This window comes from Cheilinus undulatus, linkage group 7 (assembly GCF_018320785.1).
Source record: "Cheilinus undulatus linkage group 7, ASM1832078v1, whole genome shotgun sequence".
Lineage (NCBI taxonomy): Eukaryota > Metazoa > Chordata > Actinopteri > Labriformes > Labridae > Cheilinus > Cheilinus undulatus.
Window position 1 is genome coordinate 28,030,008 of NC_054871.1, and position 25,716 is coordinate 28,055,723.

Here is a 25,716-nt window from a genome sequence, read left to right on the forward strand (position 1 = left end):
TGCAATTAGTAGGCTAAAAGATATAGCATAATATATTTCAAATTGAGAAGCAATCTATTATATTTAACAATGTAAAGTAAAACAGATGGTTGCATTGATCATTTGCTTGACAATATTGACAAAATCTGTTTTTGTTAATTCAGAGATGTTGATTTGTTTCTCGGCATATCTAAAGTCTGTAATACTACAGATGTGCAGCCTGACACCAATGTTTTCCTCTCCTTTTGTTATTTAATGGCAGCAAACAAAAGGCATCTAAATGTGTTACAGCCATGCATTAGCAGAGGTACTCAAACCAGGTGCCAGTGAAATTATTGTGAGCATAAGTTTTTTAAGAATCATAAAAGAATCCTAAAATCTTCCATCTTAATCTTAAACGATTTTAAAACTGTGGGAGACCACAGACATGAGGATAGTTTCAAATGATTTTTCATCTTTAATCCTCTGAATGCACACACTAGACAAGTCAGCCAGATTGTCACATCACCAGAGACCACACACCTGCCGACCTGCCTACAACCTCACGTGATCATGTGACTTCAGAAAAACACAGACAAACATGGATGTCTGTTGATACCGTCTTGCTGTCTTTCCAAAACAGAGTGCCCTGGCGTGTTACAGGTGCAGCAAAAATCATAAAACAAGGGAAAGACTCAGGATGAAATCCTGGCTGGAATTAAGGTACAGTTGTGTTTATGGTTGTAAGCAGTAAAAGTACGTATGATCTGTCTGATGACACAACCTGGTCTGCTCGCTCTCATTGGTTGTTGTAGGTACTCCGTCAGCCGCACTACGACCTAGAATCGTAAATACCAAACATGTCTGATATTTATGATTCAGGGTCTGGGAGGTTATGGCGCAATTTGGTGCAGTAAATTAATCGTGTTGACACCACACACATGCAGACTATTCAGACAAATAATTGTCTGCGGCAAGGCTTAAGTCGGGTACACCCCCACAGTCGCTGGGGGGGTCAAATCTTGCCTAAAACCGGGCTTAAAATCCTGTAGTGTGTGGCCGGCTTTAGCTTCTTCTCACCACTGTCCAGTGTTTTCCCTCATTTTCTTTTTCTTGTCTTCCTTGTTATCCTTATTTATTTCACAACCGCACATGTGAGGGTTCAAAATGACAGTGAGTCAGATTGGCAGGGTTATCAGTTTATATGTTCATATTTGGCACCAGCGATTCAAAAGCTGCATCACAGAAGTCAGGGAAACAATATGTTTCCATGCCATAATTTTGTCCCTTTCCTAGCATCACTGGCTCCAAGATTGACAGAAACACTGTAACCAGGATATGAAGTACTTAAAACAACCTATAGAACAAGTTCAAACACAGCACTAAAAAAAGAGGAAGTCAAGCCGCTACCAAGGTGAATAGTTCAGTACGGTTTCATCCAGCCATAACATAACATGGTGAAGAATGTAGCCTAGACTGTACCAGACTTATGGCCTTCAGGTCCTTCAGGGCTAACTTAATGTAAAGGAAACACCTGCTAGAATCTCACAGTTGTGATCGACAGCTTCTAATTTGTCACCTATCCCAACTCCATCTCTGTCTGCACATCCAGACAGCTAAAATAGTTAATGTTTCTCTGGACTGTCACCTCTCATTTCTTCACATCAAAGTGGTGCGTGAAGATGGGAGTAGACTGGTTAGACCTGACATGTGCTTCACTGAGCACTTGATGAGTCAGGTTAGTACAGTAGCACTGCAGGGAATGTTTTTGCCAGCCACCTGTATGGGAGTGTGTATGGGAACCGGATGCACTGATAGCTCACTGTGTCATACACACTTTGTTTCAGAGCGAACATGGACATGTTTTGATTTGAAAATGACATTCTGTTCTTGCTCACAGCCCATCATATTTTCACAAAGGAAGATGTCAAGAAAAGAAGTCAAGTGAACGGAGTGAGTTTCCACGTTGGCTGACGGTCCAAACACTAACTTTAAAGATCATTACCAACACCATGAAACAGTGTATTGTTTATTATTGTACTGGACTGTGTGGCACTAACAAGATGTGATCTTGATCATGTTATACTCAGGCCCTTTAATATCCTGAAAACCAGGATTAAGGTTGTTTTTTTTTTTGTTTTTTTTGATACTTCAATACCCTTAAAAAACCATGCATCTTAAAATGACAATTTCCACTAAACTGATAGTTGGCAGTATCAAAAAGCACCAAATCTTCAGAAAAAATAAAATTTTCAGTCATATTTTTAAACAAAAGAAAATATTGGTAATATTATTGGTAATTAAAGACTTTGTAATCGTGTTGCTGTAGTTTTTAAACAGTTATCAATATCAATTGATTTTTACCAGAATCACATCAAAGTTTAAAAATTTAGAATCATGACAACCCTCGCCTAAAATGTAATGACATTTTCAACAATATGTTTATTTTATTGTTAAGCTGTACTGGTACATAAGCACTGAACAAAATGTATGATAGATTTGACAAAGCATGACACACACATAAAGCCAGAAAATGTCCCACTTTCAATGTGTTTATCTATCAATGGTATCAATATTTTCCATCTGCAATAACAGCAAAGCGCCAGTATGATATATCAGATTCATTTCCCATGGGTGATAATTACACTGGCATCCAATCAGTGGAACTGCATTTATGCATAATTAATCATTTAACTAAGAGGCCTGTGAGAATAAAAAGCAAAGCAACAGGCACATTCCAATATCAGCAGGTTCATCACACACAAACACACAATCAGGATACTTTTCTAACAGCCTGTGTGATTGGTGCCAATCATCAGTCACTCTGGATCAGGCAGAGAGCGTGAGAATCCAGAAAGCCGTGTACGTGCGAGTGAGCGAGTGTGCACATGTGCATGCATGCGTTAGCAGCAAAGCTGTGACTAGCTGTGTGTGATGAAAAGCTCCAGATGTTGCCCGCCTTTTTAATGTGCAATAAAAAGGCTCAGCTGGGGCAAAAAGCAAAGGAGGCTGATGAGAGAAAAGAGAGTGGAATGAAGGAAGGAGGGTATTTCTTAAAAAGAAATAATGGAGGGCTGGGGTCAGGGTATGAGACTTTCTTAAATGGCTGCTACCAGAGGGCAGGCTTAACTTTGGACGCTCTGGAGAGGGAGGTAATTTATTGGGATTAAGAAAGAGCGACAGAAAGAAGGCAAACTTATAGAAAAATGTAGCAGAGAAATAAAGGAAAAAAATGATGATAAAAAATAAAACGAAACCCTCTTTCAGGTACCTCTTCATGGCTCAACGACTCAACCTGCAAAAAGTCTAATTTTCTCTCACAAAATGCACAGGAAATTTGCTGTCACAGAAATGTCAGATCACTTTCCATAACATTTCCTTTCTAAATCCAAATTTTCATCCAAATTAGATGACCTGTGTAACAAACAGGTGTCAAACAGGCCTGCTAATAAATCGACACACTGCTGGAGTTGCACCGGCACTTAACACATAAATGGAGAGATAGAGATGTTTGGACTCCAAGGGAGTCCTCAGTCTCCCACTGACCCTCTTTTCAGACAGCTTAGTCAAGATTGCCCAATCAGGGGCCTCACCATGCAAACACAACGCCTTTTGTTAGCATGCAACCTCAGAAATTCAAAAAGAGAATGAAGTAGGAGAAAGACTGAGCAGACAGAGATACAGAGTATGACTGAGAGTTGAATGCCAGCAATTAAGGACATGTGCACACTAATGCAAAAAAGATCTGGAAGCAATGTTTGTGTTTTTAACAAGGCTCTGTCACACATTTTAGATCATTTTCAAAAGGAAGCTGTCTGCGCTTAGATGAAAAACAGTCCTATCTTTCATCTCTGCATTACTCTCAACAAGTGTTTAAAGTAACCATTTTAAACATTTATTTAAGTTTATTCATTTCAAATATATTTAACTAAGGAATCCTCACTGTGATTAAAAATTTCATTTGAAAGAACACCCTGACCAAGATGGCTAGCAGCACATTTATAAAGTTATAGACACAAAGTTACAAAACAATTACAGACAGATCAACCAATCCAATCCACTGAGCATAAAGTCATTAGTCAAAGCGTCAGGGTGATGCAACTTCCTCCACTGCCTTCAATACATTTTATTAAAAAGATTTACAGAGAACAGCTATCTAAGACATGGATTTTCCTGCAGCACATTCCAAGCTGCAGGAGTAGAGTACCCTAAACTCCTTCACCCCGTTTCAAGATGCACTTAGGGGGCAAAAAGCAAAAGTAAGTCTTGTGAAGGAGTCATAGATTGAAGAATGTAGCTATCAACTTTTTTCATATAAATAAAATTACACAAGTATGAGAGAAGCGGTTACATATAGCCTTATAAATAAGGTAGTGCTAAAGATTTATGACTACCAATGAGGCCAACCAATCAGAGCATACCATGTACAAGGCTAAGGACCTAGAGATTTGCTATGAACCTCAGTGCTCCATGGTAAACAGTATCAGAAGATTTGAGGCATTGAGAAGATGCATGCTTGTATATAACATCCCTGTAGTCGATTTGAGGTTTAAAAAATGGGAGCGGAAACTCTTTTTGCTGCAAAAGAAAAAAAAAAGGCTTAAATAAAACCCAAACACAAATTTATGTGTTGCTGAATATGAAACTGAAAAGATGGAGAACAATCAATAAGGAATTAAATTTTTTCTTAAAAGAAGACTCAATCACATCACCGTGCAACATTTTGTTAAAAGGCATGTTCAGAGACTTTTTCTTTTCTTTTCTTTTTCTTAGTTTTGTTTTGTGAGGATGATGCTGTGTACAAGTGGAGCAATAAATAACATTATCTGCCCCGAAATGAAAATTTGCACCAGGGACATCATGAATAAAATGTTGATATGAAGTGTAAATAATAGTGGTCCCAAGACTGAGCCCTGTGACTCACCAGTTTTACTAACACCTTTAGTCTGCACACACTGTGATCTGTTTAATAGAGAGTTGTCAAAGCAACAGACAGACTGATCTGACAGACCAATACTGCACAGTCTATCTTTCAAAATTACATGGTCAACAGTATCAAAGGCCTTTAACAAGTCAATAAGAGGTATGCACAGTGCTCCTTTTGTCCAAGGACTCATAAAAATCTCTGAGTATTTTAACTGTGGACTATGTTTTCCTAAAACATAGCTAACAATCATATCAAATATTTGAGTATTTAGTAAGAAAAACAAACAAAAAAAACTTTAGTTGGTCCCTTGCAAGAGCCAAGACAAAAAAATTGGAAATTAATAATAATAACTGTATTTTTAAAGCACTTTCAGTCAAAGTGCTGTACATAGAGATCACGAGAACAGAAATAAAAAAATTGGCCCCTAATTGTTTACAAGTGCGGCTCTTCTCCTTTAAGGGGAAAACAAATGCAGAATTCAAAATGAAAGGAATTTCATTAATGATGAGGCTGTGAAACAAGACAGAAATGGCCACTTAACAGGATATTCTGACAGTTTGCAGAGGCCTCTGTACACAATCAAGCACTCTCCCACTGAAATACATTCAATACCCTCTTTATGAGATACAACTCACTATGCAAACAGTCTACTCCTCCAGACAGTAAGTCACACATAAATAAAACATTAGGATTCAGAATGCAGTCAGAGTTTAGAGGTTTAGTTATTGCTCTGCTTAATCTTATAGTTGGTCACATTCAACACTGAACACAGTATGATTTAAAAGATATACCCTGTGTTAAAAGGCTGATTCAGTTTTTTTTTTTTTATATTTTGGCCACCCTCTGATTATAATATGTGTTTATTATAAGACCCAGGAGGTTTTAAATAGCACTGGACTTAGCTTTACGTCTGAGTTTATGTGTTACTGTGATTTAAATTATTGATTTTAATTAGGATTTTAACCTTCTTCTTTTGACAAAATGACAATCTGATTAGTGTTTAAAATAGACTTTTAAAGCACATAAATATCAGGCAAAAAATCAACAAAATCCTAACCACGGCAATTTATAAAAATGGTCATATTTAAGTATTTAAAGGTAGAGGTATTGTACACGAAGTGCAACTCTATAATTGTTTGCATAATAAATTTACAGTATCTTTTGTCACTGTGGTATTTGGGCTTTAAAAATAGCTGATGTCATTTCCTATGATTATTGAAAAATGTGTACTGAATGTGTCTGCCTCACTCCTATAGCATCTACAAAAAAAGACAGCACTATAGCATGACAAAAAAACCCTGTAGTTAGACCAGAAAGGCTTCTGAAAATAGTAAAACAGCCATCCAGCTGACGCTCTAGTACCTGGCTTTGTTAGCTTCTTTAGTGACATCCCAGGCCCACGTAATGAAGTTCTGGCTCAGGTAGGAGACAATGGAGTCAGCACACATCATTTGAGAGCAGAAGACATTGCTGAGGACACTGTCATCATTGTGGAGGTAGATGGCCAGCAGCTTTCTCTGTGAGGAAGAGAAGAAGAGACAAGAAGAAAGGAGAGTTAAAGTAAGGAAAAAAAGGCTATTTCACTCATTTTTTTAATGGGAGCAGATATAGTCTTGAGAGGCACAAACCAAGAACTATTACAGTTAGAACGCAGTGCTTCAAAACATAACTTCTGTGAAGTTTGAACGTAAAAGATTTTAAGAAAAAAAGAGGGTCTTGTTGTGTTTAATCTTGCAGCCATGAGTGGATGTCTCATCACTGGGGAGACATTTCCACATTATATGACCATAAAATGACACGAGGGCCCAGCGGGTGCAGATCTACTATGACTTCCACAGACCACAGCAAGGCCACAACTGGCAAAAAAGCAAATACCACGCAAAATCAAATGGGGAGCGGTGTAAATAAAACTTCTCTTGGAGGCGACGGAGATATGGAGAAAACAAAACAGACAAATCACTCTATTTATTTTACACCAAATGCCAGCAGCCTGTTCAGGTTAGCAGCGGCAGGGCCAGACAATATTGACGAAGCTCCAAATCCAAGGATATTGACACCATCATATAAGCCCGGCAGATTCTCCCCACTGACAATCTAATTAAAAAACAAACACACCCACAAGCATAAAAGGTTCCAGGGGACAATGTTGGAAATAATGCTCTCTAAATTACATGTCACTTCTCTTGCTATAAAAGAACAAATAAGAGAAAAACTCTCTCAGTCTCTGCTGAGTGCATTTTTAACCATGGCTATGCAGGAGGAGTCAAGAGGTCTGTTTCTCAGGAGCTGTAATCTAGGCTACGTATGCCAAAAAGCAAAAAATCTACACTGGGCGTAAAACGTGAGGGGAAGTGAAAGAAGAAGTTGTGCTTTACTGTGGCCTGTGTAGAATGGGAATGGGAGAGCACTGCTGTGTTTGCTCAACGATTAGTGCTTTAGAATAATCTCCAGGGCTCCTAGAGAGAGGGAGCTGGGGACTCATTCATCGAGCCAATTCAACGGCCTGAAAAGATTAAACACTCATGCTGAGAAGACAAGCAAATTCAGTCTTGAGAGAGGAATGAGTGTGCGTGGAGGGGAGGGAGAGTTTTACAACACCAAAAAAAAAAAAAAACCCTGATACACACTTAAACACCGACGGCCCAACACACATGCGCAGAGGCACAAACTTAACTGTGAGGGACCCATAAGCGAGGGACTCCCACACATGCATGCTCAATTAGAGCAAGTGTAAAGACTAATCAAAGTGGGTATTTTGGCCAACTGAACTCCTTCATCTTAGTTAAACTGTCCGTAGCCCTCTGTTCCCTTGCTGCTTTCAAGTCAAAGCTTTTGTGTTGCTTGTCTTAGCAGGGAGGAGCAAATCCCTCAGTTCAGCTAAATTACTAGGTCCAACCTGAGTGAGATAGTGACCCTACGGCCCTTTTCACACCTGTTCACCTAATTCTGGGCATGCTTTGTTTGTGAGAGTGTGAGAGAGAGGCTACACCTCGGAATAATGTTTGCATTGATTCATATTGGGTGGATTTTCCAACATTTATTTAATAGCTATTATTGAGATGATATGCCATGAAAAATCTAAACTTGGCTTTAAACATCACCAGTGATAATGTAACCTTTCAAAGCAGCCAGACTGGTCAGATCCCATAACTGTCATCAGGCAAATCTATCATGCAAAACTCCAATCTGAAACGATTATGCTTGGTTTGAAAATGGATTTGTCCAATCAGTGTCATTGAACAAGAATGAGGCAGTAGCTACATGCAGAGTTTAGTTGTACGGGAAGCCAATAGCAATGGCTACCACTGGTGTAGAGTTTACCTTAGCTGTAGCTTTAGTATGGCAGCCGTTATATCAAAACTGGACCCAATTTCTTCAGTAGATGAAGAGAAAAGAACAGCACTGAAAGCTTTTCATGACAGAAAAAGTGTTTTCGGTTTTCTCCCCTGTTCGGTCTCAGTTTGAGTTTACAATAGTTAGGGTGGGGTTTAGTTGTTCTGTAAGCTGGTATGTAAATGGGTGCCACCTGTGAAGTGATTGGGTTGGATGTAGCTATAATATAGCAGAAGTTTTATCAGACCACATTTCTTTAATAAAACAAGAGCAAACAGCCATGCTTTCTTGGCACAGAAGATGTGGTTGCACTTCTCCTGACCAGCCTCAGCCTAAGTTTTATCCATCATCCAGCTCCACCATTCACAAACTACAGCAGCAACAGCCTGATGAGCTAAAGTTACTAGCAGAGCTACACATGCTTACTATTTCACTTTGTCTTGTTGCTCTGATTGGCCCATAATGAATGTGACAGACAGAATATTTGTCCAAATTTTCATGGCAAAAAATTATTTTTAAAAGAGAGATGTCTACTGTGCCTATCTTCAAACGCTAATGCATTAAAGTCATGCTCCCATAATTAGTAAGGTCCACTTAACAAATATCACAGATAATCTTTACGTTACAGAAGCAGAGGTCAGTTTGTGACCAACTGAAAACAAGTGAAGAGTGAGTATGTCACAGATTTAAACACAATATCCAAGAGGGGAAAAAGAGATAGATAGAAGCATAAGTAGAGTGAATGTTTCGTTTCAGCTATGAGATCAACAATAAACAAACCAACTCCTCAAGACTCAAGCCAGGCTTCCTTGTCTGCTCACTGCTAACGCCTTAAAGCAGTGGGGTTAGCCCCTGGCTTTCTTCAGGCCTCTGCAGCAGAAGTTTAACATTTTCATCTGCAGTCATGGGGTATAAATGCTCATCAGTTCATAAATTTTGGGGCACAGTGATGTTGCATCGACCTCCAACATCATCATGTTTTGTTTCCCACTTGGAATCTGCAAAAAACTCCAAATGAAAGTCATTTGGAGTGGGCTTTCATATGTTTTGCACTGAAGAGAGGCTTCCATCTATAGCCACTCTGCTATAAGCCCAGATTAGTGGAGAGCTTCAATGATGGTTGTCCCTCTGAAACTTTGTCCCATCTCCACACAGGATCTTTGGAGCTCAGTCAGAGTGACCATCAGATTCTTGGTCACCTCTCTCTCTAAGGCCCTTCTACAACGATTACTCAGTTTGGCCTGATGACCAACTCTTGGAAGATTTTTTGATTGGGCCAGACTTCATCCATTTGAGAATTATGGAGGCCTCTGTTCTCTTAGGAACCTTCAGTGCAACACATTTTTTGGTAGTCTCCCACAGGCTTTCTAAAGAGAGGTGTGTCTTTCCAAATCTGGCCCAATGAATTTATTTTACCACAGGTGGACTCCAATCAAGGTGTAGAAACATCTCAGCAAAGATCCAGAGAAACAGGAGGAAGCTGAGCCCCTTTATCATGTGTTTTGCAAAGGCACTGAGTATTTATGTAAATGTTATATTTCATTTTTTATTTTTAATAAATTTGCAAAGAATTCTACAAGTCTGTTTTGGCTGTCACAATGGGGTACTGAGTGTAGATTAATGAGAATAAAAATAATTTTGTTTGACAGCAGCATCAGGCTGCAACATAAGAAAACTGAAAAAAGTGGAGGAGGGCCTAATAGTTTTCAACCAGATAAATAGCTAGATAGTCATTTATTGTCAATGCATTGTAAAAACACAATGAAATTACGTTCGGCAGTCTCCTCTGTCGCAGCAAACACAGTCGTCCAAGCATTGGTTAGAAATCCACAGCCTCACGTCGTCCATCCTGCTGGCGAGGGAGGGGGCACCCAGGAGAAAGAAGCTTGGTATGACAGGTTTGTCTTTACCCCGCTTCCACCTTCTCGCACAGTGCCGTCTCATCCTCCTCCCCACTGGCTGTGGGTGTCGTGCTGCTCTGCGTCCTTCTCCTTTCAGTCCCCGAATCTCTGTCGGGAAAGATGTAAACTCTGTGGGCACGCTGTCAGTTCTGGTGTAAGTGTAGGGCTTTGTTTTGCTGCTAGTGATGGAGCGCCGGGCCGCTGTGTTCGTACACGCCGCCCCATACTACCCCAATAGGTAGCATTCAGTAGTCTCCTGTTGATCAGGCAGTGTTTCATGGCAGTTACTGGCAGTTGTTGCTAGCTTTTAAGCTAGCCAGGAGTTGTAGTTGAGACTGAGGTCTTCCTTTTCACCTTTTTCGGGTTTTTCTTGATGGAAATTTCCCATTCTTTCTCTCAAAGGTGTCCTGGGCCATCCATCTTCTTTGCTTCCATAAGTTTCAACAAATGCTGTCAACTTAATTGTGAAAAACACTACAAGTCCAAGATATAACTCAAGAGTGCATCTTTCTTGCTGCCAACTGCTCTGGTTGCCCCAATAGACTGACAAATAGACTGTATGATTTAGCAGGCAGCCAACGTTCAGCAAGTTAAATTAGCATGAGCCCAAAGCTTGGTAATGTTGTGTGACTCCCGACTCTGGTTAATGACTTAAAACACAGGCACATCAGTCACATAGTGAGTCAGCTGCATTACTGAGCTATAGCTAAGAAAATAAACATGTGTCCTGTACATGACAGACAAAAGTACAGAACATTTTGGATAAATGTTGTGTAAGCTGTGAGTCTACTCACTGATGCTGTGGACGCTATTTTACTTTGTCACACATGCTGTGCTTAGCAGAGAGATGTTAAATACAAACAGAGTCTCACTCAATTTGGAAAAGAAAATCTCTCAAACGACAAAACTTGTCATTCAGAGCAAACTCATGTGTTTATACTTTAAAATTTGGTTAAGTTTGTGTGAGTCAGACATGAATCATGTAGACCAAAATTTGATCTTAGAGAGAAGATGAACTTCCGTACATGACGTAGCCTGGGTAGTCACCAGGCAGTCAAAATAGGCTGGAGATCATGATTTCTACATCTCTTTGCAGTCAGAAAACTCTACCTTCTTCACTCTTTGAAGTATTGACTATTATGAAAGTCTCACTGGATTTGGTTTCTAATGTATCCAAGATTTTAAATAATATTATGTGGCTTACTGTTAGACTCTAAAAGAGGGCCCCAATTTTTTTTAGGGTAATCTACTCTGATCTAATTGACTCCAAAAACAGGGAAAGAGTTAACTCCCAATTGTACTAAATTTTTTAAAAAGGTAGAAAAATATGCCACAAAACAGAAAATAAAGCTTTTGAAGCTCAACTTTTCAGAGGGAGGACCCCAGACCCTTCACACATTACTGAAGTAAATCCTGTATGCCTAAGATTGAGAAGAGCTTCTCATATTAGGTAAGTTGTGTTTAAGATGGTTAGAGGATGTAGAGGATGAGATACAAACATAACTGACAGGTACAGAGAGGACGGCAGACAGAGGATAGTGATAGTCCAGATAGTGATTGTTTCACAGATGGCAGGCTCAGTCTGAAAAAGCAAACACTTCAAAATGAAGAGCTCAGATGACAGATCTAATGTCAATGATCACCCAGTGAGAAAACTCATTCAGATCCATGACCAACCACACAGGAGGGTCTCCATGCCCAACAAACAGAAACAGCAACAGATTTTGAACTCCTTCCAAAGTTTAGCTTGATTTATCAAACAAGAACTTTTTATTAATACTCAAAAATTTTGGCTATGCAAGTGTCAACTGTCAAGTGAAAATTATATATCTGCATTGAAGATGTCCACTTATACACCACTTTACTGTACATGTGAGAAAATTTCTACAAACACTTTACAACAACTTGACTCTTAATCCATATGCTCATGCAAATACATAAACATTTCAGGTGCAGTAAATATACCAGAATGAGTATTTGCCTGTGATATACATCCCTAGATTTGATAGATATGCGTACACCTACATGCCATATGCCAGTCAGATTCACCAGTGCTCGTCTCTCTTGACTCTGCACGGCTATAGCTAGGTTTTAAAGCGGATACTTGGCAGTGATAAATCCCTGAACTCCCCTCTCCAGTAAGGCTATGAATTTTGATGTGTCTTTGTGTGTGGCAGACAGGAGAGAGGAGCGGAGAGTGGAGGAGAGCGGGGTTAGAGTGATTAACCACTGCGCTGATGGGGATTTAGCGAGGATCGTGGCTAGTGATGGGTGGCCTATCTCTCTCTATGCACTCTGACTAACCACTGATCCCCAAGAGGGTTGAGCTCAGCTCAGCTCTGCAGCCCAAAGCATTTTCATTAAGGATGGATTGAGTCAATCTCAACAGTCCCTCAACACACACCTTCAGAAACACTTCATCAAATGTAGTGTTTTGCTTAGTGATTAGCCTCTCCCAGGCTTTCAGAGAGTGAGACTGATTCCTCTGTTTATAAACCCACTGAGTAGTCCCCCTTCAGTCAAATCAGCCCTATTCCAATATCCTCTTAATGAAGTAGGCCTTTTCTTACGACCAGGACACAAAAACTAGATTCCTTTTCAGATGGATGCAGAGGGCAAAGCATAGGACCGCTGTGAGGATGGCGAGGGGATGGAGTAATCAGGCACATATGCTACTGTGTAATGAAACGTCAAAAGCAGCATGTTTTGGCCTGACGTCTAGGACGCTTTGTGACAAGACAGGACAAACACAAAACAGATCAAAAAGCTTCTGTTTTCAGGCAGAAACTTTGCGCATATCTCGCCTCCCTAAAGCTATTCTAACAGCAGCACAGTTGGCAGACTAAATCAAGCTCACTCAGAATAAAACATAAAACAGTGAAAATGAATACTATTTCTCCCCTACGCTGCATAAAGCACAGTAGTACAGTACTGAGTGTGTGAACACCAGGGAGACACGGCCATATTGTGTTGGCTTAGGAGCGGAGATCAGCTGGGAAGCCGGCGAGACGCCAAGCATCTCTTTAGGTTTTTTCTTATCTCTGTTTATTTCTCGCTTTTTTACATCCCTCACCCTCATCCTACAACCTCTTATACTTTTATTCATCTGTTTTTTACTCTCACTCACTCTTCCACTGAGCTCCACTTTTTGCATCCTCTGCATTCGCGCCATGTTGTCTTGTTTGGGCCACTACCATCGCATCTATTCTCCCCTCCCTCCCTCTTTGTGTGCCTGGTGATCTGAACCCCCCTAACATCTTGCCGTGTCCTCACAGTCTAATAAGGCTGTAATCCACACAAGCTGTCAGTTGATACAAGCATCCTTAAAAGGACAAAAGCCAAAAAACATGGGGGGGAAAGTGGACAGCTAAAAATAAAGCCTCAGCTGTTGGGTCGAAAAATTTGATGAGGGTTTTCATGATGTTATATCAATGTGGCTATAAAGCCTTGTCCATACAGTATGACATAGGGAATACACAGATAAAAGTAAACACTCTTTTACAGGACTTTAACTTTGGATTTGATCAATTATTATGCTTACACAACAAAAAAGAAAAAAACCTGGTAAGGTGATAAAAGAAAATGCAGGATAATGACTGTTTTTAATGTTGCTGATATCCCTGTTGGTTGAATTTGTTGTTTTATCTTTGTGGGTTCAGTCTGACAGTCTAGGCTTGTCATATGAGATCTGTCGGATTGCTATAAAGTCCAAATGTAATCAAATAGCACATCAGGAGTGCTTGAAATTGAACCAAATATATGTTCTTCAATCTAGGCATGGTTAGTATTCATATTATGTAAAAATGTAAATGATTTCCCAATTGAAGTTACCTCAACTTTTCTCCATTATGTCACAGGTCCCTCTGCATCTCTTGGCCCTTGCATGTCCAGTTTGAGGCAAGATATCTCTGCCCATGTAATGCATCTACTCTGCACTGTTTGAGGCACATAGGCACAATAGTGGGGCAAATTCGAGCCACCTCGATCTGGCATCAGAGGTAATAACAGTGCAGTGTGTGCCTGCCTGCCTAAATGTGTGCATCAGTGGAGCTCCTGCTGTGTGTTTACATGGTACGCCTCTCACGCTTTTGCAGCCCTGTGCGAATTCACACACTGGGACACCAGCATTACATCAATGTGAAGCCCTTTTCACCTACACAGAGTATTTCCTGACTTGCTTGTTCACACTTGTCCCTCACAGCAGGAAGTTTTCCTGCGCACTACCAGTCGATTAATGGAAACGTGGAGCGTAGGAAAAAAATACTATAGGGCTGGAAGGGAAACTTTAGGTTGAAGTCGCCACAGGAGTTTCAGTGGAAGCAATACAACATGCTACTACACCAGCAATTGAACATGCAATTCACTACGGTATTGCTCTTGACCTGTTCAAAAATGCAACATAATGGGGATATTTCCCGAGTAATACGATCCTCTCTACCATCTTACGAGCTCAAACAGCTAGCTATGTGAATGTGCCGACACAGCTGAGTTGACCTTCTGCTGGCATGCATCTCAGCAACACATTTGTTTTGTGTAAAGGTAACTAATGACAGTTAACTGAAGTTACAAAACTGGCACATTACGTTACTTGTTATAAAAAAAAGGAAACTGGGACTACAGATACAAAATATTATCAGCATGATATCGATATTGGCAGAAAATAGCTTTAAAGTTAATTGTCAGTATCAGCTGATCTGATTTTTTTTCAAGTGCGTGGAGCTTTAAGAAGAACCAACAGACATATCTCCACTCAAAACCATTTTCCTTGTAATCCTCATTTCTTAAAAATTAAAGTGTGTTCTGAAGTTTTAGATCTGAACTACAGCTAGTTTAATTTTCTACATTTTAGAAGAATGTGGTTTTTGTGTTATTTTAAGCTATTTGTCAGGATTGTCTCAGTGATCCATTCTGCTGTTAAACCTGTTGTTTAGTTATGAGAATTTATTTTCATATTAAAGATAAGCTCATTAATATATTTTATAAAACACACTTGTTATTTTGCACACTACAGAGCTAACTGTCCCTCAGTAGGTTGTTTGTAGCTCTTTGAAAGGCACTTAAAGGTACTTAAAAAAGAACAAATGAATCATTATTGTAGAATAAAATGTCTTTTTAACTCTACTTCTAATAAACATTAGACTGTGATGATAACAGGAATATGTCAGTTCTAATACAGGAGAAATCCAAAGTCATTTACAGTGGGAAAAAGTGTGCATATATTAGTATGCAGTGGTGTGCAAGTGTAATCAAAATATGATACAAGATCCATATTTTGGACAACAATACAATATTTTCCTATATCACAAAATCTTCCACAATACCATTACAATAAATTTCAATATGGGAGCCTACAATCCATATCAGATGATAATATGCACTTTTTCTCATGGTTACAAAAAAAAGTAGTTTGGCAAACTAATTGCTGAAAGGTTTCTGTATACATAGGACCCTTTTAATGTGGCATACAGTGTGACATTACAGAGGTTTACAGAGGTAAACTTAAATTAATTTTGATTTAAAACAGTCTTGATTTTGATAAATGGATGATTTAGTACAAAATTTTTATTTCAATTGATGATCTTTGTTTTTACAAGCAGCCTCATAGCAAGAGAAAGAAGGAAGGGAGGTTGAAAGACAATACACTATAGTGCCAAAAGTATTGACTTGCATATGAACTTACTGTAAGTGATAGGGGTGTAAAGGTACGTGTATTCGCACCGCACTGATCCAGTACAGGCCTCTTGGTTCAGTACAGATGTGTACCAAATGAATACATGTGGAATAAAGCTCACATACAGACAGAAAACCAGAGTGCAACTCACTGTCACACTGTCCTGGCAACCACACAACCACAGCAAATGACAGCAACAGCCTGAATATTCCCAGATAAAAGTGTCCTGTTTAGGAACACTTTGTTTCCCAGTAAAATACAACTGTGGACAAAGACAACAACAATTGCGCTGACATTATTCAGCAGCTGTGTCGCTGACAGCACGTTGTCCAGCGGACCAATCAAAGCATTTTAAAAAGCTCCACTCAAGAACGTCACTGTAACGAGGAGGAACAACAAAGTCTCACCAGCCGGTTATGAATTTCCTATTCTTTAAGATAGTTTGTATTATAACACTAGTGCTCTGGCTCTGTGAATCAAATTAATTGTACCTTCAACAATCAGCCTCCGAGGAGGGGGCAGAGAGGATTCCTTCATGTCTATGGCTGCGTCATATGCAACGTTATCCTCAGATTTCACATGGCTCTAAACTCTTTGTCCGCCAAGATGGGCTGTGAAAAGTTCTTCCAAACTTTGTAGTAGGTCCCACTGGTTAAAAAGTAATCCAGCGCTGAAGTCAGTGTTGAAATCGGCAGGAAAGACACTAATTTGCATACTTAACAAGCTAATGCAGGGTTGTATGATGATACATCCAGGTTGGCTGGAAAATTTTAGTGATTAAAGAATGGGTTTAAATATGTCAATGTATCAAATAAAATAACCTAGTAATTCAAAAATGTATCTATTTATTAATATTTCCAATAATTGAAGAACTTTTGGAAGGAGGTTGCTGCATTATTAAAAATTTCAATATAATTTGTTCAGCCTATTTACGGTAATACAATTTAATTAAAAAAAAAAAAAAATACATTCTATTTATTCACTTCAATTACCGTAATAGGTCCACAGAGCTGAGAGAGGAGTGGATATCCTCTTTTACGTAACTGTTAACAACTGCCGCTACCCGTAGCTTGTTGAGGACTGTTAACAAGTATGTGGGAGGACTTTCAAAATTAAAGCCCATCTGAAATGTGACGGTGGCGATGTTTTGACTGTCCATCAATCTGATTGTATAATTAATCAACCAATCGATATACATCGATGGATGGTTACACCCCTAACTCCCACCACTTTTCTATCATATTCTATCTCAACATTGTGTACTTGGTGCATGTTTGTGTTTACATCGTTTACAACTTTTGCAGAACTAACATAAAGAACTTTACTTCACCAGTTCTCAGGACAGAATTAGAAGAGAAATGGATGAAATAATGAACACTGTGTCCTAAATTCCCACCAGCTCAGTAATAAATTAAAAGATATGAGAAAATCAGTATCTCCCTTGACAGAGAACGAATAATATCCTGCTCAGTCTGTGTCCCTCATCTGTGTTGTTTTAAGCAAAGAAAACTTCTTAAAAAAGAAAAGTAGCTGGTGTATAACACCAAGAAGGAATGATACAAGTGCTACAGAAAAGTCAACACTGGTAACATTAGAACGTCATATCTGACAAAGTCAAAATTAAATGTGCTTTAAATTTAACAAGGAAAAGAAAATAAGATTTTGTTTCAGATTAGAGCATCTGAAAACATTCCTATGAGGCTCCACACGGATGATCAGCTTACTTACATCTCTGGCTTTGCCATAGAAGGCTTCTTGCGACGCTGCCTCCAAAGACCCAATGAAGAACATTGGATGAGCCTCTCCATACCTACAGGACAGATAAAACAGACCAACAGTGTAATACACTGTTTCATGAAGACCACATTGAATCAACACAAGAAGCAAAGATGAACTCACCTTGAAGAAAATTCGGCAGTAAAGTGCAGTAAGGCATCAGCTTCGTTCTCGCTGTTATCTGGCACTTTGGGGGAAGAAAGAAACAATTTTTAAGTCAAGCTCCAGAAGCGCTTAGAAACTCAGAGTTGCCAACATTTAGCCTAATCTACTGTTACTAAGCTGCTCTGACAGACGTACTCATTGGTGATTTCCGACAGGTAGAGGAGCCCATTCCAAACATCTCTGAATCATCCACGCCAAACTCTGACGCATCTTCAAAATCATCGCCTTCACTGTCACTGACCATATGGACATCTGCACACTGTAAATAGAGATTAGTTATTGTTCTCGGAATATTTTCAATAGAAATAATTAACAGATGTATCTAGTTTCCATGCTACTATGCATACACAGGTATGTGTGTTTGTACCTCTTCTGTGGGCTCCTGGGAGTTGGCTGGTGAAGATCTTCGACAAACACTGAGGTGATGGCAAGGATAGCTGATTCCAGACACTGCTAGTGTCATCTGATGAAAAAGAATAAATAAATCTTGTTTACTGACCAAAGTTTAACAGTGGTGCATTATCTGTGACTACATGTTTGCCTACTCAAAGTTACCCTAGAGTTAATTTGAGTCCCATTTTATCATCAAACTGAACATTGGTTGTCTTATTAAACAACTTGTTTTTCCAAAGATGTGGAGGGTTATCTTGTATCATAAGTAAGTTTTCACACATAGGAATGATAATGCTACTAGTAAGAGAAAACTTTAGTGAGGTTTTGGTACACCTCCTGGAGCTATTAGTTTGATAGTGGTTTTGAAGCAAGACAACACCTGACTAACTAATGAGCAACCAAATCCAAAGCCAGGACTGAAAATGTCAGCGTTCAGTAGGAACTCATTACATCTGGCGTCTCCTGGCCGAGACCCCAAGAGACAGCAGCATTACAGGCAAAGCTCTGGCAGGAAATAGAGTTACTCCCTTTTATATTCAGAGTGTAAGCAAAACAGTAGAATCATGACTCATCAGCCTTAATGCACCAATACCCATCACAATAATACAACAATACACTGAGATACACATTGTTGAAAGTGAAAAAACCCAGATGCGAGTACTTCTCTGAGAGAGTGAACTTCTAAACAACAGGGTCGTGGCAGGCTAGCTGTGATAAGAGGCAGAGAAGCTGCCTGTCTCCCCGCAGAGATCCTGTGATCTGCTCCATTGTCAGGCACTGAGACACACAAAGAGCAGCTGGACATGGTTGAATCAGGAGACGATTACATGAAACGCCAATTGAGTCTGAAAAGGAGCTACACAGACTGCAGGGAGTTTCTCTGTGTCTCTTTGAAAATAGAGTGGTTCCTCACACTGGTCTCAGCCTTTATAGCAGGAGAACAGTGTAACCAGTGGAGCCTGTCAGCAACATGGACTTACAAGTGAGTACTCCTGTGGAACAGCCACTGATAAGAAGCTATGTATATCATGTTTTTTTACACTACCTTATCTCATCAGGGTTAAAAGAAAAGCAAGCTGAAGCCGCAGGCGTGTTGAGAGAAATGTTAACAATTAAGGATACTCTGATCATTGTTTTTTGCTGTCGATACAATATTGATAATCTATCAGTGAGACTGGCTGACAACCAATAAAATTTTGCATTTTGATATCACAGCTGCTTTAGCAGTTCGTCAGTCTGATTAGATTTGTAATGTAGTTGGACCTTGTACAGGTGGCAGGGTAACCTGATAGTGGATCACAAAAGTCATCCTTAAGCATCCAATAAGGATGCTTTTACTTTCTTTGTTCAACAGAGCAGTACAACCTCCCAAGAAGCAATGCAGCAAGTATCCAACAGGAAGGAGAACTCAACTACACAATGTGATGCTCCATTAATCACATCATATGAATTTACTAAAATAGTTATTGACGGATTGAAAAAATAAGCCTGTTGAATAGGCTAGACAGAACAAAAGCCAGGGGTGAACAATATTAGATTATGCCAATATCAAATATGACGATATTTCCGAACTTATTTCATCCATACCGATATTGATGTATATACTTCATTTTCCTTTTTGTAAAAAAAAAAAAAAAAAAAAAATACCATGTGACTCTTGTGCAAATAAGCTGAGTCAAGTAAAGCTGAGAGAGGGGTGGAAAATCAAACAGTCTGGTAGTTGTTTTACAATTGGGGCCTCATTAAAAATGTTTACAGCCAACAGTGGGCCTCTTTTAGTGAATGACACCCTAGACAAACACCGATGTCTGATGGTACAGTTGTACATTTTATGATGTACAGTATTGTGCAGAACTTTTAGGCATGTTTGGGCCAAAGTTGAGGATGAAGTAAGGTATGTAATAGCAAGTAATCCCACCTGAGGGCACCATCAGACAGGTAGGAGAACTGACACAACCCAGGTTGTGCTCTAAATGTCCTTGCATATTATCAGTGGCTTGGGGAAATAACCTGTGGAAAAAGGACAAAGTCCACACCTTTAGGGCAGCAGAGAGGTGGATGAGGAGAGCAAGCAGAGCCTTGGGTATTATCCAGGCGGGTAGTTGGATTGCCATGTGGATGTCCAAAGGGTGCAAAAACTGCCAGCAGTCTCCAGGAGCATCACCAGGGTGAAAAGGCCTGGACTAAAGAAATGCCATTGAGCTTGACTCTGGTTGCATTTTGATGTGATTCAGAAATTGACGGCTTACTATTTGTTGGCTAGCAATTTACCTATATAATTAGATTGCAGTGCTTCTCTCAGCCACAAACATCAGAGTATAAACCACAGGTTATCAAATCAGTGACTACAACCATTAATTCCAATCTATTTATCACAAATTTGTGATGAAAATCAGTCAACAATGATCAGTTTCCTGATCAGTCAGGGTATCTCAATAAGACGATATGAATGTCTGCTGTCAGAGATTGAAATCAACGTTTATATTATTCAACCTATCCCCTTAATGTGCGGTCACTTTTAATGAATTGCTCTGATAAGTTGAGTGTTTTATTAAGCCAAGAAAAAATCCTACATGTTCTCAACATCAATAAACATTATTTTATTTGTTTTATAGAAATTGCATAAAATGTGATGGAGGTTTTATCAGTTTTATTTATGAGGCTCAACCCATCTATAAACATATCAGTCTATTGAATTTAATGATTTACACATGTAGGATGAACTGTAATCTTTATTTAGGATTCCCAGAAGAACAAAAAACTTGCAGCCTTAAAAACCATCAAGGCATACACTGATAAAATATAAACCACCTTGTTTTAATTTCCCACCAGCTCAGTAACCAAGTAGAAGATATGAGAAACGCAGCACTTCCCCTGACAGTTCAAGAATGAATAATACTCCGATGAGCATTCCTTCACCATGTTGTCTTAAGCAAAGAAAACGTCTCAAAAAAGCAGTGGCTAGACTGCCAAGCAATGTTTAAACTTCACAAACCAAGAGTGACATCAGCGCTGAAGGGACAAGTCAACAATGAAACATATTAAAACTATTTATAAAGGTATGAATTTGTTTCTTGTCGAATTAACACTTGTTCCCACAAGGCTTCAAGTGTTTAGTTGCCTCAGACACAGTAACAGATGTGCATACTCATGTAATAAAACAAACAGATAGTATTTCTTGTGAATTACCAATTATGTGGGAGTGTACTCTTGACAATGAGAAGTGTGTAAAAGTCACATCGACAGCCGCAGACCTGGAACACCTACGAAGAACACTTAACTGAATTGCCTCTTCTTTTCACCTGTAACTTAACTCTAAGTTATTTAGTAGTCTGCATATTAGATCATTGTGTCATTCATATTTTCAAGGAGACTTTACAAAGTAATGGAACAGAAACAGCAGTCCCCCAAGAGTTAGGCTAAAACATGCAATCAATTCTTGTGTTAAAGAAACGCTATGGCTATTGGAGCCATGATGGGTTCCAGGCCTTTGAATTAGCGCTCAGCTTAGAGAGAATCATAGGTACTGACTCAAACAAAGACGTGACAAGATGTGAAGGAATGGCCTCAAGTCTATTCTGCCTTTTTACTCAATCGAATGGCAATCAAACGTGAGAATCTTAACAGCGACTGCTGAGAGGATCCCCATAAACCCTTTACCCCCAGTCCTCACAATGAGAGGCTTTGGTCTAAGGGCCTAATAAGTGTATAAATAAAGTTGATCACTTCCCCTGTCAAAGACAGCCTGGAGGGTTTGTTCTGACATGGATGCAAGGAGGGGAGGTGAAAAAGGAAAAAAATGAGTTGAGTGCCTCTCAATCCTCTTCCTCGCTTTGACCCGATGGCTTCTTCTGATGTTGAGGGACACAAGTGCAGCTTGGCGGCTCAGTGGTAAAATGTGGAAACAAGGCCGAAGCGCCGCAGGGCACAGGGAGGTGGGGGGACAAGGTTAACCCCCCCAAATGACCCTCTCCCACATCTCCACACAAAGGGACTGGCTCCTCTTTTTTGGATTCTTTTAATTAACACTTGCATTGAGGCTCTAAGCATTCAGGGGCCAATACGGGGAAAGAAATTTCTCTCTCTCTCTTATCCCAACCCTCCCTCTCTCCCTCCCCTCTCTACCCTTCTTTCTTCCCCTTCTCTACCCTTCTTTCTCTCCCTTCATTCTTCCTGTGTTTCATTTTTTTCTTTTCTAGTGTAGGCAGTGTTTGGATTAGGTGTCTGGCTGTGAGTGTGAGATAATTACTACTGACAGCTGCACTGAAGGCAACCACAACCACAGCACCACCTTACTCCACTTTCTCTTTGATGGAGAAAGGGAAGAATAGCAAGAGGAGTGAAGAAGAGTGGACTCTAAAGGGAGGGAGGACAGGTCGACGTGGTAGAATTGGAGAAATAATGCAAACATTGAAAAATTAACAGGTGTTAGAGGTACCCAACCTCTAACACTGACCCTCTTAGGAGAAGCCTTTCCTCATTCCTAGCTAAAGTTCTGCACAGCCTTTTCAAACAACATACTAAGAAAATGCCTAGCTATTGAAGGTTATCTCTTTTCTCTTAAAGGTGCTAGTTTTTCTTTCATATACAGTGCTTAACAAATTTATTAGACCACCTGTCATATTTGTCTCAGAGACCATCCAGCATCATGAAGTGCTTTTATGCAGACTCTTTCATTTTCAGTGAGCTCTCAAGGTTTTACGATTTTGAACAGGAATGAGGAATTTCAAACTGAAATCACCTTTTTATACCCAAATTTGAGCAGGCTCACTGGGCTTCTCTGAGAAGTCAGAAATGAATCAAGCATAACATTCAACCACTAAAACTCATTTTTCTGTTCAGAAGTGCAAGTAAATAACTATAATTTGACGTATTGATCAAGAACTAATAATGTGCTTTACTATTTTTTCAGTTTTTTGTAAATCAGTGAAAATTGATGGATAAAAATAATAATTATATTTTAGCATTAAAAGCATCATTTCGGTTAAAGAGCCTCAACATATTGGTGTATTAACCATTGCAGAAACATAAAAAATGATTTTGGCAATTACCAATGCTGTTAATTTAGGGCACCTGTGGCATAAACCTTACTCTGGGTGGTGGCCTAGTAAATTTGTTAAGCACTGTATTTGAAGGTGTACTGTCACTTCGGGGCTGAAAGGTAACAAAAATGAGCATCCCCTCTTCAAATAAAGACATAAACAAAAAACTGTGAGCTTCACAAGACACATTAAAATAGCATTAAGCGATAGAAAATGAGACAGACAGACGAACTTCATGCTGAATGTCCCCTGAATGATGGCATTCATGGGGGGATGAGCTTACTGCTTAGCCTTGTTGCTATGGAAACAACCTGGCCCTCCTAAATAAACCCTTGATTTCGAAGGCCCCTATCAGGTAGAGGAGGATTCCATTAATGCCAGCTGGGAAATGGAGGGAGGTGCTGGCCTACAAGGCAAGGCACCTCCAAGGCTCGGCAGCATTAATACATTAGCAAACACCATGAAACACTGCATAAATGTCAGCTATTACTGGGTAGGAAGGAGGATGGAAGCTGGTGGGGGGTTGAGGGGATGTAATAAGGAAGCCCCACTGGCTGTCAATCACTTGCACAGGTGTGGAGTAAAACCTGCCAATCAAAACAGCTCCAATGAGATTATGCTGGTCTGGATCGCTGCTGTGTACAGAGGAAGGAAAAGAAAAGGAGACTGAGGAAGCAAGGGAGGAGGATCAATCAGCACAGGAGGTTTTGTCATATCGGCCTCTAATATCAACTGTTGCCAAGACCTCTGTCATCATCTTCAACACTATTCAGAATGGCTGGGCCAAAGCCACAAAATCAGGAGGAAGTTGAAGGCAGGGATAGAGTGAAGCACTTGTTTTAAGTATTTTTTTTCCTACAGGGGACTTTCCAGTGTTAAGCAAGAATTGTGCTATACATGAACTTCAATCTTAATAAAACAATACTGATAATGAAAACAAATATTTAGGTCAACATAATCTGACTCCTAGAAGTGAGCATTAACACACATCGATATTTCTTCAGTTACACTTTCAGTCACTTCCTTCTTCATTAAGCTCACTTGGTCAAACCCTTCATACAATAACACAGTGCACTCCATAAACTCATCTGTTGTTGAGTGCTACATGAGCATTATCCATTCAGATCCAATTTCAACTCATCAGAAAGTCTTGAATAATGCAGAGCACAATAAACAATGACACAGAGTGGGTGATGTAACACAAAACTACTAGTTTCCCTGTAAGGTGAGATTTTCGCATTTTCAAAACTCCACAATACAGAAGCAAAGAAGAACTATCCTCCGTTAGTTACATGCCTCCATGAAGTATGCAACTGCTGGAGATGGAAAGTAAAGTGGTGGTAGTGGTGGTATCAATGCCAATACTGTGAAAGTTCTGGCATGGAAATGGAGTTTTGCAACACTGTCATCACAAGTTTAAACACAATGCGCTCTGTTGTGGTACCCACTAAGGCTGAGCAGTTTATCTAAATTTAGATTAAATACAATAAGGCCTACTGCATTTTTTCCAATCACAGAGAGTACAATATTTCTTTAACCTGAAACTTGTGCCAAAATACTAGATTTAATTTTTTTTTCTTTTTATGCAACAGAGACGTATGTTACAAAAATCATGCAAACATTCAGGTGTGTTTTTCTTGGATTTTTTTTTTGCAAAAAAACCTACTTACCTTGTTTTTAAAGATTTCTTTCTCAATCAAAATGGCAATAAATAAAAGTTATCATTGCATTCAACACAACAATTCATATCAAATTTGCAATATGAGCCAAAACAATCACAATTAGATATTTTTCAAAATCCTTCAGCCCTAGTTTAGTCTAACTATATTGTGTTGGTTATAGTTGTGGTTTGCAAAGTACGGGTTGGGGCCCCCGGGGGGGTCGCAAGACACGAACGAGCCACTCTCCCATAGCTTTGCTATGAGGAGGAGAGTGGCTCGTGTCGTTGCCCCGAGCCCCTAACAAGGGGTCGCAGGATGCTTTCTTAAAAAAAAAAAAGACAAATGTAAAATGATCATAAGTGGTATATTTGATTTATTTTTACTATTTTTTACATTTCTTTAAAAAATATCCTTAAAATGAGTTCCATTTAAAATAAAACCATTGCTATGAAGTGAGATGTATGTTTTCGCTCTAACACTACAGAGCAGTCATGTAACTACCTGAGCATCACCCGCTTTGTCAGTTGTCTGTCAATTATGTGAAGCACAGCAATGAGTGAGAAAGTATGTTCCTGCCTCTCCAAGTTTGATGTTTGTAATAACATCAACATAGAGCAAGTATGCTCGCTTTGCAGAGTGCCCCTGTCAGCCAGTCTGGGGCTGTAACACAAGCTGTGAGCTGCAACAGATCAACTCAGTTGTCTTAAAATTAAACGTGAAACTACAGATGCGGTTACAGGTGGTACAACAATCTGAACATTTGAGTATGCATTCAAAACATGTTATCTTTTTTAACTGTGTCATACCACGATACAGAACCATTACTGTAAAAGGTTAAAAAATACAATGATATAAATTTTAGGCAGCCTTCAGTAGTGGGTCAGGTTCA

The 25,716-nt window shown here is 39.5% G+C and overlaps 1 protein-coding gene across 1 annotated transcript in view; it reads right to left on the bottom strand.

Moving 5' to 3' along the window:
* The window catches only part of faf1 (Fas (TNFRSF6) associated factor 1), an 89,167-nt gene that overhangs the window by 30,446 nt on the left and 33,005 nt on the right, over positions 1–25,716 (bottom strand). Inside the window, exons 9-13 of the mRNA XM_041791611.1 lie at positions 18,099–18,194; positions 17,867–17,990; positions 17,690–17,753; positions 17,519–17,600; positions 6,248–6,402 (exon numbers count right to left, since the gene is read on the bottom strand). Of these exons, the coding sequence (XP_041647545.1) occupies positions 6,248–6,402; positions 17,519–17,600; positions 17,690–17,753; positions 17,867–17,990; positions 18,099–18,194 (521 nt within the window). The remainder of the gene's footprint in view (positions 1–6,247; positions 6,403–17,518; positions 17,601–17,689; positions 17,754–17,866; positions 17,991–18,098; positions 18,195–25,716) is intronic.